This window comes from Mustela erminea, chromosome 5, assembly GCF_009829155.1.
Source record: "Mustela erminea isolate mMusErm1 chromosome 5, mMusErm1.Pri, whole genome shotgun sequence".
In the NCBI taxonomy this organism is placed as follows: domain Eukaryota; kingdom Metazoa; phylum Chordata; class Mammalia; order Carnivora; family Mustelidae; genus Mustela; species Mustela erminea.
The window spans coordinates 22,027,614-22,044,521 of NC_045618.1; the positions used below are offsets into that span (position 1 = coordinate 22,027,614).

A 16,908-nucleotide genomic window follows, 5' to 3' on the forward strand; every position below is an offset into this window, starting at 1 on the left:
GCTAGAAGAATGCAGGTTTGTGATATAGAAAATTGCGTACAACTGACAATATTTGGAATGTATCTTTTTAGAAGCTAAAAATTCAGTCTGCTTTGTCTCTTTTTATAATTGTTTTGTCACAAATAAATCAGATTGCTAAACTGCTGGTGTCCGTCTTCATTTTAGATACCATGAGAACTTACCAGTGTTTCTGCGCTGTTTTACTGTTGGGTGGATTTATACAAGGATTTTGTCTCGGACTGTTGAAATATTGCAGCGACTTCACATGTATGAGGTTAGAGCACAAGCCCTGACCCCTGGCTTACTGGTAGGTCAGCGGTAAGCTATACAGGAGAGCCCGCCTGACAGCATTTTCCACTTGCTCAGCATACAGGAATGTCACGAAATGTCACGAAAGCATGCTTGATGTGGGCAGCCTGCTGTCTCCAGGGTTAGTGGGGAGATGGCCAAAGAGAACCAGCCGTCTCTTCTGCATGTGAGTGGCTGTGCATGCACCAGAAGGGCCTGGTGGTCCTGGACGGAGCCGTGCGGGGAGCCCCAGCCTAAGTGAGTCTCTGTCAGGGCTCCACATGTGCCTTGGGAGGGCTCCCAAAATCTCCGAGGTGGAAACCTCACCTCTGCTCATGTTTCTCTGACAGCTGGCAGGGTCTGCCTGGAAGTAATTTAAAATCACAGATCAGAGATTTGGTCCCATCCCTCCCTATACAAAATGTGAGAGTGGTAGAGTTAGCTTTTGTTATGTTAACGTTTCTATGTGGAAAAATGCTATTTTACAAAGAGGATACATGGAACTTGGGCTTCTTAGAATTTTTTTTTTTTTTTTAAGATTTTATTTATTTATTTATTTGACAGAGAGAGAGAGAGATCACAAGTAGGCAGAGAGGCAGGCAGAGAGAGAAAGAAGCAGGCTCCCCACTGAGCAGAGAGCCCGATGTGGGGCTTGATCCCAGGACCCTGAGATCATGACCTGAGCCGAAGGCAGCGGCTTAACCCACTGAGCCACCCAGGCGTCCAGAACTTGGGCTTCTTAACATGGGTCCACGAAACCCAAGAGGGTCCATGGGATTGGCTTTGGAGAGTCATAGTTGTGAGTATACGGGTGTTTGTGCTGCACGTTTTGCAAGAAGACATTAGATGTTGAAAGAGATCGATGAACCATAAAACCGAACAGTTTGTGTATAAATCTAGACCCAAAAGACTCCCTGCTGAGAGGGGTGTTTAGATGAACACACTGGTCACTGCTTTCTGCCCGCCTCATTCCTCACACCATCGGTTGGCCCTGTGACCTGCTGTGTTCCCAGAAGCACATGTGCTCGTAGCCCCGGAGCAGTGCTCGGCTGCCCAGAACTTGATTGTGTGCGGCCCCGTGCCCGTGGACTTGCTGTGCAGAGACTACCAGTCCGCAGTGTTGACGGAGCTCTGTACACTCTCTCACCAGTTGACGGGTGATGCCTCAGGGGCGCGGGCCTGCTCCAGGGGGAACGTCTCAGAGTCCTGTTCTCACTCCAGGGTCCTTGGTCTCCTTTTAGGATGGAAGATGGGCTTTCTAAGTGTACTTTGCCAACCTTATTGGTTACTAAATGTAGTTCCTTTTTTTGGAGTGTACGAGTCTAATGGGCTTTCTCTGTTATTGTTGTTGGAACAGGAAGCAGTCAAGGAGCTTGAAAGCCTCTTGTCCCAGAGAGTGTATTGTCCCGACAGCAGAGGCCGGTGGTGGGATAGACTGGCGCTCAACTTACACCAGCACTTGAAACGCCTTGAACCGGTATTCAGTAACTAGCTTCACCACAGCCTTCTTTAGCTTCTGCCTAAGTGAAAATGCATAGCCTAATGTTAGCACCTTAGAAACCTAAATGTCATGAGAATATATATTTTTTAACCTTCTTTTGTCTAAGTTCTTCCAACCCCCCAAAAGCTAACAGAAGCATTACAGTGAGGACAGGACACTTTACACTGATTCTGGAGATGGGTTGGTAGTTCTGTGTTGAGGTTTAGGAATTAAGGGAGCAGGAGAATTAGAGGTTCCCACCTCGCAGGTGCTTTCAAGGAAGGTCCTTTTGTTTTGGAAATGGTGATTTTATTCATTTGTTGCCTGGGGCCTCCAGGTAGAAAGTCTGATGGAAGAGGTTTCCTTCCCCTGGGAAGGGTGTGGTCTGCTGAATGCTGAGCAGGCCTCTTGGGACTCCAGGGTGTAGCCTGAGCTGAGGGGGGGGGGGGTGGTGGGGGGGGTGGTTTGCAAAGGCAGCTTCTGCTGAGCCCAGAAGCAACAGTGGCTCTTTGTGTGGCTGCCTGGGGTTCCTCCCCACCAGCCTCCTGTTTGCCTTGAACCGAGGGGACTGTGGCTCTGGAAGCTTTTGTTTTTTCCAGCGGCAACATGAAGTGAATCAGGGTGAGGTGGAGGTGGAAAAGTTGACCATGGGTGTGGAAATAGGACAGACTATTTTTACTGCCTTAAACTGAGAAAGTGCCTTCTTACCTAAAACTTTTCAAGCTGGTAAAAGCTGTTTTCTTTCTTGGAGGTGGGTGTGGTGCTTCCTTACCCCTCCGTGTTGACTCAGGCTGAAATCGCAAAAAACGGCGTCTGGTGGCCCCACAGCCAAAGGCAGAGAAACCCTGTATTTATGCTGCTTCCTTCTTTTTCTTTTTTTTTTAATATTTTATTTATTCATTTGACAGATAGATCACAGGTAGGCAGAGAAGCAGGCAGAGAGAAGAGGAAGCAGGTTCCCTGCTGAGCAGAGAGCCTGATGTGAGGCTTAGTCCTAGAACCCTGAGATCAGGACCTGAGCCGAAGGCAGAGGCTTTTACCCACTGAGCCTCCCAGGCGCCCCTACTTCTTTCTTTCATTGAAATAGAGGTTCCAGAGGGTTTGGATTTACCCCTTGTTCACGTTCTACTCACAGGAGCACAGAGGTAGAAGAGCCATGAAGATATTTTTGAGATTGACAGAAAATCCTCATTCCTCTTGGCCTTTTCTCAGAGATCTTCCTGGCCACACTCATGGTCTTCATCATTTCATCACTGTCGCCTTTCTTTCTTTACATCTGTCTCCGGTGGGGAATCTGTGGGCAGAGCGCTCAGCGGGTGGCCGGCCCCTCCCCGTGGACGTGGTCACAGAGCCTGGGTCTCCTTTGCCCTTCCCGTTCCCTTGACCATTCCACTCCTGATGGTCTGATCTTTTGTTGATTTTCAGCATGTTTTTTTATTTGTTTGTTTTTTACTTTTTATTCTCTTATCAGAAGAACTAATACAGAACATTCCGGTGGCATTGGTTATAATCACGGTGTTTGTGCCGGCACCACCGCTGTCCGTTTCTAGGCTTCGTCATCACTCCACACAGAAGCTCTGCAGCCAGCTAGTCATTGCTGCTTGTTGGCCTCCCCTCCCCCCACCAGAAGCCCCTGGTAATGGCTGGTCTGCTGCCTGTTCTAGGTATTTCCTGTATTTCCTCTTTCTTGTCTCTGGCTTGTTTCACTTGGCAGCTTGTGTTCCAGGTTCGGCCCTGTTGTAGGAAGTATCAGAATTTCCTTCCTCTTCAAGGCTGAATGATATTCCATTGTACAGATTGACCACATTCTGTCCGTCCAGTCGTCTCCACATGGACACTTGGCTCACTTCCACCTTTTGGCTATTAGGAATAACACCGCTCATGAACATGGGTTTACAAATATCTTTCAAAATATTGCTTTTGGTGCTTTCGGGGATGTCCCTAGATGTGGCATTGCTGGGTCATGCAGTAATCCTGTGTTTAGCTTTTTGAGGAACCGCACATTGACTTCCCCAGGGTTGAGTCATATTTCATTTCTGCCAGCAGTGCACGTGGGTGCCGGTTTCTCCCACATCCTTGTCAGCACTTACTATTTTCCTTGTTTCAGATTTTAGTTATCCTCTGAGGCCTGAAGTCGTATGTTACGGTATTTTCAGTACTTTTGTTTTTGGTCCAACTTTGAGTAACCTTAAGAAATGCATTTAACTTCTCCAAACACAAGATTCTTCTCCCGGTAAATGAGGAGGCTGGGCCAGCTCTGTGGTTCCTGGAGTGGACCTGAACATTAAAAGTAGCAGGATGATGGGGCATCTGGCTGGTTCAGTCAGTAGAGCGGGCGACTCTTGATCTCAGGGTTGGGAATTCAAACCCCACGTTGGGCATGGAGATTACTTTAAAAAAAGAAAGAAATGAACAGAATGAGATCTAAGGAAATACCCTTTATCTATGGAAGTATTGCTTTACCCATTTAGTAATTAGCAAAATTGAATAATTAAAAAACAGTGGGGTTTCCTGTCACATTAAATTAGCGGACGCTGCCATGAGCTCTTTCAGGATATTGATGTGGGACCATGTTCTTCGCTAGGCTGTTAAGTGCATCACAGAAGGGCTGGCTGATCCAGAAGTCAGGACGGGACATCGTCTTTCACTGTATCAGCGAGCTTTGCGCCTGAGAGAGTCTCCGAGCTGTCGGAAGTACAGGCACCTCTTCCATCAGCTGCCAGAAATAACTGTGGATGATGTCAAACATGTAAGTAAATATCCTTTGGGCACTTTGGACTTAAGTGGATATGCTGGGTTTTTTCCCGAAAGGAAACAGCCTAAGAACAGTTTCTTGTATGCATTTTCTTTTAGACATAGAAAACTCTAGTACTCGTTTAGGACAGGACTCTGTTTCCACACCAGTGGCTCCTACATCAGAAGCTGGGCTGGTCGGGGCGTGGGTCTGCTTGAGCCCTGGGCTGAGTGACTTTCTATAAAACTCCCGAGTGAGGAGCTCACAGCCTTCTGCCAGTGTCTCTTGCTTGGTCAGGGCCCCTAGAGAGCAGCTTTGGGGTCCATGTCTCCCCTGTTCCCGGGGCCTGTCTATACCCTCACAGTCGCCAGAGCATGGGTCACATGGTCTCGCACTCTGCTAGAATAGGTGGCTTACGGGGAGCAGAGCGAGGTGGGTCCTTAAGACAGGAAAGTCCGGTTTGCAGGGACTATAGCTCGAGGGAGACTGATGGATGTTCTCCTTCTGCCATCTCAGGTGACCATCACGGGCCGGCTGTGCCCGCAGCGTGGGATGGGCAAGTCTGTGTTTGTGATGGAGGCTGGGGAGCCCACCGCCCCTGCCGCAGTTCTGTGCTCTGTGGAGGAAGTGGCGCTGGCCTATTACAGACGCAGCGGCTTTGACCAGGGTAAAGCACAACATTTCTCCCAGGCTGCCCGGTCTCTGGTGATGGGCCGTCAGCAGGGGGTGGCCGCCATCTCCGTCCTGTCCCGGTGGAAGATCTGCTGACCTGGGAGGGCGAGGAAAGGGATTTTACTCACGATATTTGTTAAAGGCTGTCTTCTTCCATTTAGCCAGCAGCATCCACCGCCAAAGGCCTGTGAGAAACAGCACTTTCTGGTGGGATGTTAGAAGCAAGTGGGACTGGGTTTTTCTTTCAGAGAACTTTCGTTGGGCCTAGGAGGAGAAGAAAGGGCAGAGGATTCCAGAGGTGCTGCCTGGTAGCAGAGCCCATTAGAGGAGGTAGGAGCTGTGGAGCTGGGCCAGGTTGTTCTGGAAAGAGTGAGCAGTCCTCATAGTCAGCCAGCAACTTTCAGGGGATTGAAGGACCAATCCCCTGATTGGTGGGATAGCACCAGAGGAACCAGAGATGGGATAGCACCAGAGGAACCAGAGAAATGGCTAGAAAGAGCAGTGCTTTTTGTTTTAGTTTTCTTTTTTGTACATTTTTTATTAAAATTCTGGTTCTTTAACGTACAGGCTATGTTAACACAGGAACAGCAAAGTGTTTTGTTTCTAAATAATTATCTCTTCTGGAATTGCTGGTGTTTGTTTATCCGCATTAGCCCCTCTTCTTACTATTGTTTTGATTTTGCTTTCCGACAATCAGTGCTTTATCCAAGGCCCAGGCAAAGAGGAGATGTTGGGCATTTGCTTTCTGATGAACTTGTCACTCTGTCCTTAGCAAAGTGTAGTACTGACTAGAAAAAGTAAAAGCAAATGCTGTGGGAGAGGAATTACAAAGGAAGCACCCATCAGCCACCCCCAGAGACAAGGGGGAGGGCAGGGCAGCTCTGCTGGAGAGGCCACTGTTATGGAAGGTATTGAACGTGCCCTTGTACCAAAGCAGAGCAGTGCCGTCAGCCCTCTGTACTCTGGTTGCGGTGTTCCTTCCAGCCTCCCTACCCTCAGGCCGTGGAAGCCGACCCGAACACTGGCCCACATGCCTGCTCCCGGGGCTGCCCACCAAGCCCATCCTTCCGCCAGGCAGGACTCCCCTTGCCCATGCCGAGGGGTCACGAGGATTACAAACACCCTAATACCTTCAAATTGGTGAAAATAAGGACCTTATTCCATTGAGTGTTACATCAGCTTTCGGAAGATTAATGAGGACTGTGAAATGGCAATGAGTGTTAGGACAGTTGAGATTAATCTCTGTGGTATCTTTATTGCTCACAGGGAAGGGAGATGCTATAAGGGAAGAAGTACAAACCCCAGCGAAGACAGAGATACCACAGACTTAAAGGTTAGAAATAAAAGAACAGAATGAAGAGCTGTCCTCAGAGAAGCCACAGGAGACACGTAAACTGGGCAGTCGAGGGCAGAGCGCATGGGGATTAGGGCGTGTGGTGGGCAGGCTGTGAGGTGAGCACAGTGAAATGCTTTCATTCTAGCCATGAGCTTGAAAAACGGACAGGTGATTCCATTTCCAGAGTATAAAATATTTCATTTTTTAAAAAATGCTTCAGTGAAAATGAGTGGAACCCTTGCTGTCCATCTGTTTGAGAGGAGATTTGGAAGTAAGACACATCTCAGGCCCCCTTCAGGGAAGTTTATTTCGGAGGGACTCAGAAGGAGCTCACCAAAAGTGACTTCACTTCCAATACAAATGCTTGATGTAGACCACTTAGGAGTGCAGGAATTCTGACGACCAGTGTTCCTGCCTGGAGGGTGGACGGTGTGCACTCCCGGGCAGAGAGCATGCTGGAAGTGGAGACCCAGCATTACCCCTGGCTGGGTAGGAGCCCGGGATCCTGGTATAAAGCTTGTTGGTGAAAACAGCTTGGCTCCAGACCAGAGGCCTGAGTGAGAGCCCTTCTGCCTGCCCATCAGGACAGGGTCATAGGGGTCAGCACCTCATTTCGCCCATCAGGACAGGGTCATAGGGGTCAGGCACCCATGTGGGCACCATCCCCTGTCAGTTGTGTTGAAGTGCAGATCATTTGTCTGGGAGACAGGTCTGTGTGCTGTGCTAAGACTGAGCCTCTGGTTTCCTCAACTCTGCTGTGAACACCTGTGTGGCCTGGGCACATGGTCAGTTGAGCTCGTGGTTCAGTCAGTACAGTTTGTGTGGGGTGTGAGGCAGGGATCTGAACTCGGTGGTCTCTAGGGTGGAAAGTTTCTAGGAGAGCCCTGGTGCTCTGGGATGGATGGTTTCTAGGAGAGCCCTGGATCTCAGAAACACTGGGCTCACTTGTCCAGGACAAAGCAGTGGAACACTAGGTCCAGTGAGGTGGATGGAGACAGCACCTGCGGGCTCCTGGGTGCTGGTCTTTCTCTGATAAATCTGTTCTGGGAAGCCGTTCTGCAGGTTTGGCTGCGGGACCCTGCACGGAGCCCCGCACGGGGGTCTTAGCCCACCCACACCCGCCAAATCGATCCCCAGGAACCTGAGGAGGGAATATCTGCTTTCATTTATTTATCTTTAAACACGTTCCTTACATTTCTCACTAAAGTTGGAGAACTGTTACTTTATGGGTCTGAGTTTCCCCATAATTACTAAGATTTTTGCTTTTAAATGAGCCTTCTGTATATAAGCAAAGTGATGTAAACAGATGAGTTAGGAATGGCAAGAAAACAGCTTTTGCATTTGAAACTAAAATCTATTATTTCCTTCAAATTGAGTAAACAGTAGGTTATGGTGGGTTTTTAAAAAACAGAAAAACCTGACTTTGCTGTGTGTGTTGCTTTGTCTTAGGGATTCACGGGGAAGGGTCCACCTTCAGCACACTGTTCGGCCTCCTCCTGTGGGATATAATCTTCATGGACGGGATACCAGACGTCTTCAGAAACGCCTACCAGGTGCGCAGGTCACGCCAGACCCCGGGTGTGCTTTTTAGGCAAGCAGCGGCTCCTGCCCTCTGTGCCTCCTGCCTGCCTGCGGGCCGTGTCTGTAGCCATCAGAAGCCTGCCAGTGACGGGCTCTGAGATGGCGCTAATTCTCTGTAAGAATAGTCTTTAGTTTTACATTCGGATCCACAGATCTTAAAATGTAAGTCTGTTAACTTTTCGCCTTGAACCTACTTTACCTTCTTTCCACTTGAACGTGTAGTGTGGGTTTCTTCAGCTTCAACCTTGACCAGTCAGTCTCCTGTCAAGGCCAGGCCGCCCCGCGTGTGCTGTCGCACACGCCTGCTGAGAGCACTGCTGATGTAAACCGAAGGCTCCTTTTACCGATTACAACTCTTGACAAACCAGTGCAATAAGTTGCTTTACGTGCGATTACTTAATTTTTTACTTCTCTTTTGAGAAGAAGAATGTGTCAATTTAATACAATTGGCCAGTTTCCCAGATTTTATGGTATCGAGTGTTCTTCTGATGACCCCGGCTCTGTCCGGGCACCCAATGAGGGCTTGTTTTCCCCATGACGCAGGCCTTCCCGCTGGACTTGTGCACTGACAGCTTCTGCGCCAGCCGGCGGCCGGCCATCGAGGCCAGGCTGCAGCAGATTCACGGTGCGCCCATGGAGAGCCTGCGCGCCTGGGTGGCAGCTGCGTGGCAGGCCCAGGAGGGCAGAGTGGCTTCCCTGGTCAGCTGGGATCGCTTTTCTTCTCTTCAGCAAGCTCAGGTGAAAATCTGCAGGGAGAGTTGGCCAGAAAGTACCACCCCCCAGTGCTGGGTGTGCTTCTGGCAAGATCTGTACACATGTGTGCATGTGTTCATGCACGCATATTTCTCTATGTGATGGTCCTGCATATACATTCATGGAGATGCTAGTGCCCTAGTCCAGATGTCCCTGTTATTAGTGGGACCATATCAGGACACAGAGTAAGCCCAATGTTGCTTTCTTCCCCTTAGCTGACAGCTTCCCTTTCCCTGACCTATGACCCTCAGCAGGGAGGTGCTCTTCCTGCCCCTGCAACTACTAGCCTTCATCCTTGTCCTATTTCTGAGGATTTACACCAAATTCCCTCTTCCTCAGCTGTTCCCCAGGGTTTTCCCGACAAGATAGAAGTCTGACTGGGCAAAGGAAACCTAATTTCCCAGAGCTTGTGGTGGGCATTTTGGCCAGGGGCCCTGTGGCCTTGGCCCTGACACAAGCAGCAGAATGACCCTTGTTGTCCTTGGAATCCTTCTCTGTGGAATTACAGTTTTCTCTGTTTCATGATCAGTGAAAGTATTCTAGGATTTCTGTTGTAAGGCATGGCTAACCAGCCCTGTGCTTTGTGTTCAGGACCTCGTTTCCTGCCTGGGCGGCCCCATCCTCAGTGGTGTGTGCCGGCGCCTGGCCACAGACTTCCGACACTGCCGAGGGGGCCTCCCCGACCTGGTGGTGTGGGACTCCCAGAGCCATCGCTGTAAGGTCAGTTGCATCAGAATGGAAAGTCCTATTTCCATGATAATTTCATTAGCAACTTAAGCAAAGGCTCCAGTCTAGGCATTTCTTGGTTGATTGTTGGCAAGATCGAATCCCTTGAAAGCTGTTGGACTAAGGGCCCTGGTTCCTTGGTTGTTGTTGGTGGGGCCTCCACACCAGGGGCTGTAGAGGCCTCTCTTCTCCGCTGTGCAACACTCCACCTAGCAGCTCATTCATCAGAGCATGCAGGCGAGAAGAGCCAGAGTGTGAGCAAGATGGGAGTCTGTCTCTTATAACCGGATCTTAGAAGGGATCTTCCATCACTTTTGCTGTATTCTTGTGTTAGAAGCAAGTCACAGATTCCAGTGCCCCCCTCCAAGGGAAGGAATTCTGCAGGTGTGAACACCGGGAGGCTGAGATGATGGGGTGCTGTTCTCTAAGCTCCCAGGAGTGAATGCCTTGTCACATGTTCAAGGCCAAGGGCCACCTTGCTTCACCTTGGTCTTCCCCTGCTGCCCATCCCAGGTTGGTTTTTATTACTGAGTTCTAAGATTAAAATAAAATTCTAGATACAAATCCCATATCAGATATATTTTATCCCAGGCTGTGGCTTATCTTTTCATGCTCATAATAGTATCTTTTGAAGAGCAAAAATCTTAAATTTTGGCCAAGTCCAACTTCTCTGTTCTTTAACGGATCATGCTTTTGGGGTCACGGGATATCTCGGACTGGAACTGTGGATTTGTGTATTTCTCCTTGCAGTTAGTTCTCTCCAGTTTGCTTCCTATATTTTGAAGCTCTGTGATTAGTTGTATAAACTTGAAGGCCTGTCACATCCACTTGATGAGTTGATTTCTTCATCATCGTGAAATGACCCTCTTTTATTCCTGGTAGTGTTCTCCACTCAGACATCAACCGATACTAGTAAATAGCCGCTTCAGCTTTCTTTTGATTAGTGCTAACAGGACATATCTTTTTCTGTTCTTTCTTTTAACTGGTTTCATCTTTAACGGGCTTCTTGTAGGCAGCATTATAGCGGGGTATGACTTTTTAATTCACTTTGACAATCTCTTGCCTTTTAATGGGGTATTTGGACCATTTACATTTTGATGTGATTATTGATGATTGGCTTAAAGCTACCATCTTGAGGGGCGCCTGGGTGGTTCAGTGGGTTAAAGCCTCTGCCTTCGGCTAGCTCATGATCTCAGGGTCCTGGGATCAAGCCCCGCATCGGGCTCTCTGCTCAGCGGGGAGCCCGCTTTCTCCTCTCTCCCTCTCTCTGCCTGACTCGCTGCCTACTTGTGATCTCTGTCAAATAAATAAATAAAATCTTTAAAAAAAAAAAAGCTACCATCTTGATACTTGTTTTCTGTTTGTCTGAGCTTTCTTTTCTCCTTTTCTCACATTTTTCTTCATCTTTTTTTTTTTTTTAAAGCTTGTGTTCTAATCCTTTGTTAGCTTGTTAGTTATAATTCTTTGTTGTAAGTGTCAACACTCTAGTGTTGACTGTGTAGATCTTAAACTTCCCATCTTTCAGGTGATGTTATGCCATCCCTTGTACAGTATAAAGAACAGAGTATGTTTTTGTATCTCCTTTCCTGGTCTTTTTGTTCTGTTCATACATTGTATTTTTACATGTTACAAACTCTGTATTTTTTTTTTTTTTTTGCTTTCTACAGTTGATTTAAGAATATTTGTAATTACTCACATAGATACAAATTATTTTTCCTCCCCTAGATACAATTTGTTTTCAAAGATTGATTTAATTATTTGAGAGAGAGAGAATATGAGCAGGGGGAGGGGTTGATGAAGAGGGGGAGAGGAGAGAATCCTCAAGCCTCTGGTGAGCATGGACCCAAAGGGCTTGATCCCAAGACCCCGAGATCGTGATCTGAGCTGAAATCAAGAGTTGGATGCTTAACTGACTGAGCCATCCAGGCACCCCCTCCACCAGATAAAAATTCTGCTTGTTATTCCTATGTAAAGATCCACATTTCCATGCGATGTCGTCCTCCTTCTGCTTAAAGAACTTTAACGCTTCTTGAAATGAGGCCTTCTAGTGATGAATTATTTAGGTTTTCTATGTCTAAGTCTTTATTTCATCTTTGCTTTTGAAGGGTATTTTCTCTGAAGAAAAAAATTTTATGTTGACAGCTTTTTTCTTTCAGTATTTTGAAAATGGTCCATTGTCCTCTAGCTTGGATTGTTTTTTAATGATATATGTGTAATCTTTACCTTTAGGCTTTAAAAAATTCTAGCTGCTTTTAGAATATTCCTTTTATCACCAATTATGCTACTTAATTATTTCTTCGTGTAGTGTTATGTTTCTTTTCTTGGGGTTCATTGATCCTTGGGTTTATAGTTTCCATCAAATTTGGAAAATCTGGGTAGTTTTTATTGCTGTTTTGAAGTTCATTAATCTGCAGTGAATAAAACTGACAGTGTCTCCGCCTTCATGAAGCTGGTATGTAATGCACAGTTTTGTCTTTGGATACATGCCGTGGAGGAAGTGCATAGGAAGGACCCTCCTTAGAGATGTGCTGGACCTCTCTTGAGATGAATTTAAGCTAAGCATTGAGTAAGAAGTCAGACCTGTGAAGAACAGGAAGAAATGTCCCGGGCAGAGGGAACAGTAAGCATATGGAAGGGCCCTTCAGTTGGGAAGAGGCTGGTCTTTCTCAGGAACTTTGGAGTGGTTGGCACAGTCCAGATCATAGTTTTAGAGGTCCTGGCAAAAGTTTGGATTTGACTGCAAAAGTTTGGATTTAACTGCAAATAAAGAGAAAGTAATCAAAGGGTTTTAAGCATGGGAGCAACAATCTAGTGCATGCTTTAAAACTGCTTCTCAACTGTATAATCAGAATCAAATTGCTAGTTCTTTGTGAAGAACTGCCTACTTTCTACAGAATAATTCTGAGTTCCATACATGTATCTTTATTTTATATATGTAAGTAGAGCAGTATAGGTGAAAACTACTATAGCATACGTGGCTATTGTTTCAGTAAGATACTAATAACTTTTTTTTAAACTTACATTCCAGCTGGTGGAAGTTAAAGGCCCCAACGATCGTCTTTCACATAAGCAAATGCTCTGGTTGGATGAACTGCAGAAGCTGGGGGCTGAGGTAGAAGTCTGCCACGTGGTTGCCATTGGAGCTAAGAGCAAAAGTCTCACTTAACTAAGCTGTGGAGCTGGGGGTGTCTGGTGACAAATGGATTGATTTTCAAAAGTATAAAACATCATTACATTTTATTTAACTTTAATTTTGTTATGTCAGTAATAAACCTGAGAGTTTAAGACCCATCACTGTACAGTGTCTGTGTGTCATAAAACTTGGTCTTGGCTCAAATGTACTCATTGATCACACAGAGCAGGTAATGAATTTTCTAGAAGGTCAGTACCTTGGTGGCCATTTTAGGAAATGGATGCATCCACGTTATTAAACTAGACTTGCAAAACAGCTGGGAAAAAAACCAAACAAATGGGATGTTTCACAGCTTTTGGTCTTTCATAAAAGTAACATTCTTGATGTTTCTAGTAAGTACATTGGAGAGACCTGAATTTAAGGTTTTCTCTCCTGCCCTGATACACTCAGCTGTTGAACATTCTTGCTTTAGGATTATTTAAGGAAGGGCACAAATTGTTTCTCTGGGAATTAAAAATAAATTCTCATTAAGTTCTGTAACTTTTAACTTGCTCTTACTAATTGGGCCTAGATTATCAAAGGAATGAACAGTCTTTATCAAAGGCAACTGTCCCTTTTCATCCCTAACCTAATGACTAGAGGGGCAATTTTCTATATAGACGGTGTAATTGCAATTGGGCTCTTCCCAAGAGCTCTAAGCCAAGGAAGGTCTATGGTAGGACGGCAACTAACCAGGACGATAGGACCAGGAGTCCAGGATGGGGGCCCCAGTTTCCCCCCAGACTAGTTCAAAGGCCTTTTTAGGGAAATGTTACTCCCCAGCTTGGTAATTTAGTTAATGGAAGGACAGGTTAGGGCATTGTCCATTAATACCCACATGGCCTTAACTATAGCCAGTTCTGATTAGAGCAGGCAAAACAATGGAGTGGATGAGACCCACACAAGTATTGTTGGAAGAAAATGCCTTTGCTTCTTGAATCACTGCATTCTTGTAGATGATTTCGTACTGATAACTACAGCAACCAATTTCTGTGGAAATTTTATTTAGCAGTCAAAATTTCCTTCACATTCATCAATGTTGAACAAGATCTCTCACTTCCTGCTCATCCTACTTTAACTCAAGTCAGAATTTTAGGCACAAAGGTTTTAGTTTTCTCTCAAAATCAAGTTCTAACTACTTGAGGTTACTGCTACGGCAGGCAGGTTTTCTTGAAGGTATGCAGACTAATTTTAACCCTCTGTTAGCACAAATTAATATACTTTTCTTAAATAAAGTTAAGACATTTTTGGTTTTAAAACTGGTTTCCATCATAAAATAACAGTAAGACATTGTACACCTTTCAGTTCAGTACTACAAAGTCCCAAGCTGTGAGGGCTGCGTGGCATCCGGTTGGCACATACTTGGCTTGCAGGGCAGAGGGGCCGGAGCGTGAGGCGCTCTTCAGCGCGGCATCCATAACCATACACAAGACTTCCGTCACCTCCACTGCCTTTCTGCCAGCACAGGTGCCAGGCAGCTCTACAACAGCCAGGACTTAAAGCCGGTATAGTTGTTCTTCATATTATGCACGGTAAATTGTGGCACAATAATCATGATATAACAACTGTCCAGCAAAAATAAAACGAAAAACCATTTTTAGTACACTTGATTATCATACAAAAATATGCACATTTTCTATTTTAAAATAGTATTAATAGTACCTAATTTTTTTAAGCTTGTAAATTAACAACAAAAAAACTGCTAAAGGGATTGAAATAAATGTGTGAGGAAAGAGAAGTATAAAGAAATAAATGTTTAACAACCCCTCTCCAACACCCCCCAATTTAGGATAATCTGTAATAATAAAAAGGCAGCTTAACCAAAAAGGGATAATTATTATACTTTCTAAGGCAGGATACGCTGTAAGATTTTAAGGGGATTAGGACTGGTTTCCAATCAAGGACTATAAAATGTTTAATGGCAACAGTGCTATTTTCTTTATATAAACTGAAAAAAAGCCCTTATCTTCTAGGCAACAAGCTGGCAAAAACATTGGGTTTAGCCACAAGATGAATTTCTTAAGGCATTTTCTAAAAACTTCTGTCCTTGAAGTCCAGAGACATCATTTGTAAAAAGAATAATTCAAATAGAAACAGCTACTCATTACACACTAACAGTAAAATACGGCTTCAAAAAAAACTTGTTTTAGAAAACATTAATCACTTCACTATAAAACTTCTTTAAAGCTTAAGGTGGCAGTTTAAGAAACTCTAAGTAACCGCCCAATTAGAAAACATCCATCCTATAAACAGGGACCAGGGTGTGGTGCTGACCGCCATTGTCATTTCGAGCCTTGCTCGGGGCCTCCACTGTGTGTCCTGGGTTCCTATCCCACAATCTGACCAACACACACCTTTGTGTGCTTCTCCATCACAATACTGCTGGCAGAGGCCAGGAGGGGGGGGGGCTTCTCTCCACATTAAGGTGGCAGTATTTTGAGAGGAATGCCCTTTTATTTGTCCTGTTGGCTATACCTAACCACTAAGAAATCTGTCCGTGGGAGAAGGGCCTTCTGTACAGGTGAGCAGACTCACCACCTCATTAGCAATTTCCAAGGGAAAGCGTCAGCAACAGTTAACTGCACCGGAAATCCTGACGGGCAATGCCCCGAATGCCTGAGCAAGACCTCTATTTTCGAGGGTGGATTTCTGCACGGACAGCACTCAGCCCTCCTGCTGTCACCAACCTGGTCCTCCCCACAGGACCGCGGTGTCCTCACTGACTTTCAGAGGGAAGGAAATGCAGTTCTGGGCACTCCTGGCTATTGGTATGAAGCTCAGTGGTGAGAAACCTGTTTCTAATATGTAGGCTTTTAACACCCTAATTTTAAAAACTGAAATTGTGTTTTACTTTGTGTTAATGCATACCTTAATTAATATTAATGTCAAAGGCACTTGTAAGTTTGTATTATCTACAGCAAATCTTTTAAAGTCAACAGTGCATATTAGTCCTATGAGGGTAAAAGCAAACTCATGATTTTAAAACACAGTGATCTACGGTACCAAACAAGGTGACCTCCAATAAATTATGGCCCTGGAAATACTGAACCCTCAGGTGAGTTCAATTAGCGAGAACCAAGTGACCAGAAACATATACAAATACCACCTAACACCTGTGAGGGGCGCTTACCAGATGCATCTTGAAAATCTACTTAAAATTAATTTCTTAGCTTTCCTGGTGTCTGCTTCTTTGGGGTGCTCACCTGAAGACCAGGTAATCTTTAGAAGGTGGCAGGAGAAAATGGATGCGGACAAAATAAATGCCACAGACAAAACCTGATTCGTTTGCTCACAGTATTAAGAGTGGGGGAATGTCTGCCTACAGATCACCTAAAACTAAGGTAGGCCTGAAATGACAAAAAAGAGGCCATAAGAAAGAAAAGTTCTGCCTATATTTAAAAAAAAATTATGAAAGACGCACAATTCAACATATTTTTAAATATTAGTGCAAATTTCAACTGTTATTCTGACATAGAAAATTCTTGGAGCCTCAAATGCCTAGGTTAGCAATTTTAAGTCAGAGGAAAAGTTTATGGCTGCCCTCAAAATGTTCAGAAAATAGTACATTTCAGTCTTCATTTGCTAGTGTCTCAGTAGATAACCATATTTTGGCCCCACTTAGAAATTTGCTTAATGGTGTTCCTGAAATGCTTCGTCTGCAGAGGTTGCCTACGGGGGAGAAGGGGAAGGAGGAGGAAAGGAAGTCGGGCGTCGCGGAGGCATCGTGCGGGCCGCTGGCCCGGAAGTACAGCCTGCTCTTGTCCAGCTCCGAATAGCAGGCTTCCAGAGGCCCAGCCCGCTGCTGCCGGAGCGTCCTGCTGAGCACGTCCACCTCGTCGGCCAGCAGGGAGAGCTTATGAAAGGCAGTGATGAAGCCCCCGAGGTTGATCTGGGCCTCGGGCACCCAGCGGAAGTAGCAGAGTTTCCAGAGCTTCACATGTGTCCCAGAGAGATGCGGCAGGAGGACGCCGTGCAGGTCGGCTGGTTTGGAAAACCACTCCCTGAAATACCGCTCCATCCCGCTGCGCTGGCCATCGGGCTGCTGAGGAGGGTCGGGCTTTGCTTTTAATATTAATGAATTTCTCCTTGGAACTAAGTCTTGGTCACCGATGATTCCGTTCTTTAAGGAAGCTGGCATTCCTCTCAGTGTGGAGCTGTAGCTTTTC

At 45.9% G+C, this 16,908-nt stretch overlaps 2 protein-coding genes across 9 annotated transcripts in view; one reads left to right on the top strand and one right to left on the bottom strand.

Moving 5' to 3' along the window:
* FAN1 (FANCD2 and FANCI associated nuclease 1) overlaps positions 1 to 13,024 on the top strand; it is a 32,877-nt gene extending 19,853 nt beyond the window's left edge. For 4 of the 7 annotated variants that reach the window (XM_032342248.1, XM_032342249.1, XM_032342250.1 and 1 more), the window contains exons 7-14: positions 166 to 274; positions 1,646 to 1,765; positions 4,353 to 4,517; positions 5,019 to 5,169; positions 7,960 to 8,063; positions 8,635 to 8,829; positions 9,436 to 9,564; positions 12,599 to 13,024. In XM_032342248.1, coding sequence (XP_032198139.1) covers positions 166 to 274; positions 1,646 to 1,765; positions 4,353 to 4,517; positions 5,019 to 5,169; positions 7,960 to 8,063; positions 8,635 to 8,829; positions 9,436 to 9,564; positions 12,599 to 12,736 — 1,111 coding nt within the window. In that variant the 3' untranslated portion in view covers positions 12,737 to 13,024. Of the gene's footprint in view, positions 1 to 165; positions 275 to 1,645; positions 1,766 to 4,352; positions 4,518 to 5,018; positions 5,170 to 5,422; positions 5,505 to 6,440; positions 6,508 to 7,959; positions 8,064 to 8,634; positions 8,830 to 9,435; positions 9,565 to 12,598 lie in introns of those variants that run through there. The other 3 variants (XR_004285623.1, XM_032342252.1, XR_004285624.1) reach the window with 3 other exon arrangements.
* Positions 13,025 to 13,729: 705 nt separating this feature from the next.
* The window catches only part of MTMR10 (myotubularin related protein 10), a 52,762-nt gene continuing 49,583 nt past the window's right edge, over positions 13,730 to 16,908 (bottom strand). For both annotated transcript variants that reach the window (XM_032342253.1, XM_032342254.1), the window contains one exon: positions 13,730 to 16,907. In XM_032342253.1, the coding sequence (XP_032198144.1) occupies positions 16,311 to 16,907 (597 nt within the window). In that variant the 3' untranslated portion in view covers positions 13,730 to 16,310. The remainder of the gene's footprint in view (position 16,908) is intronic.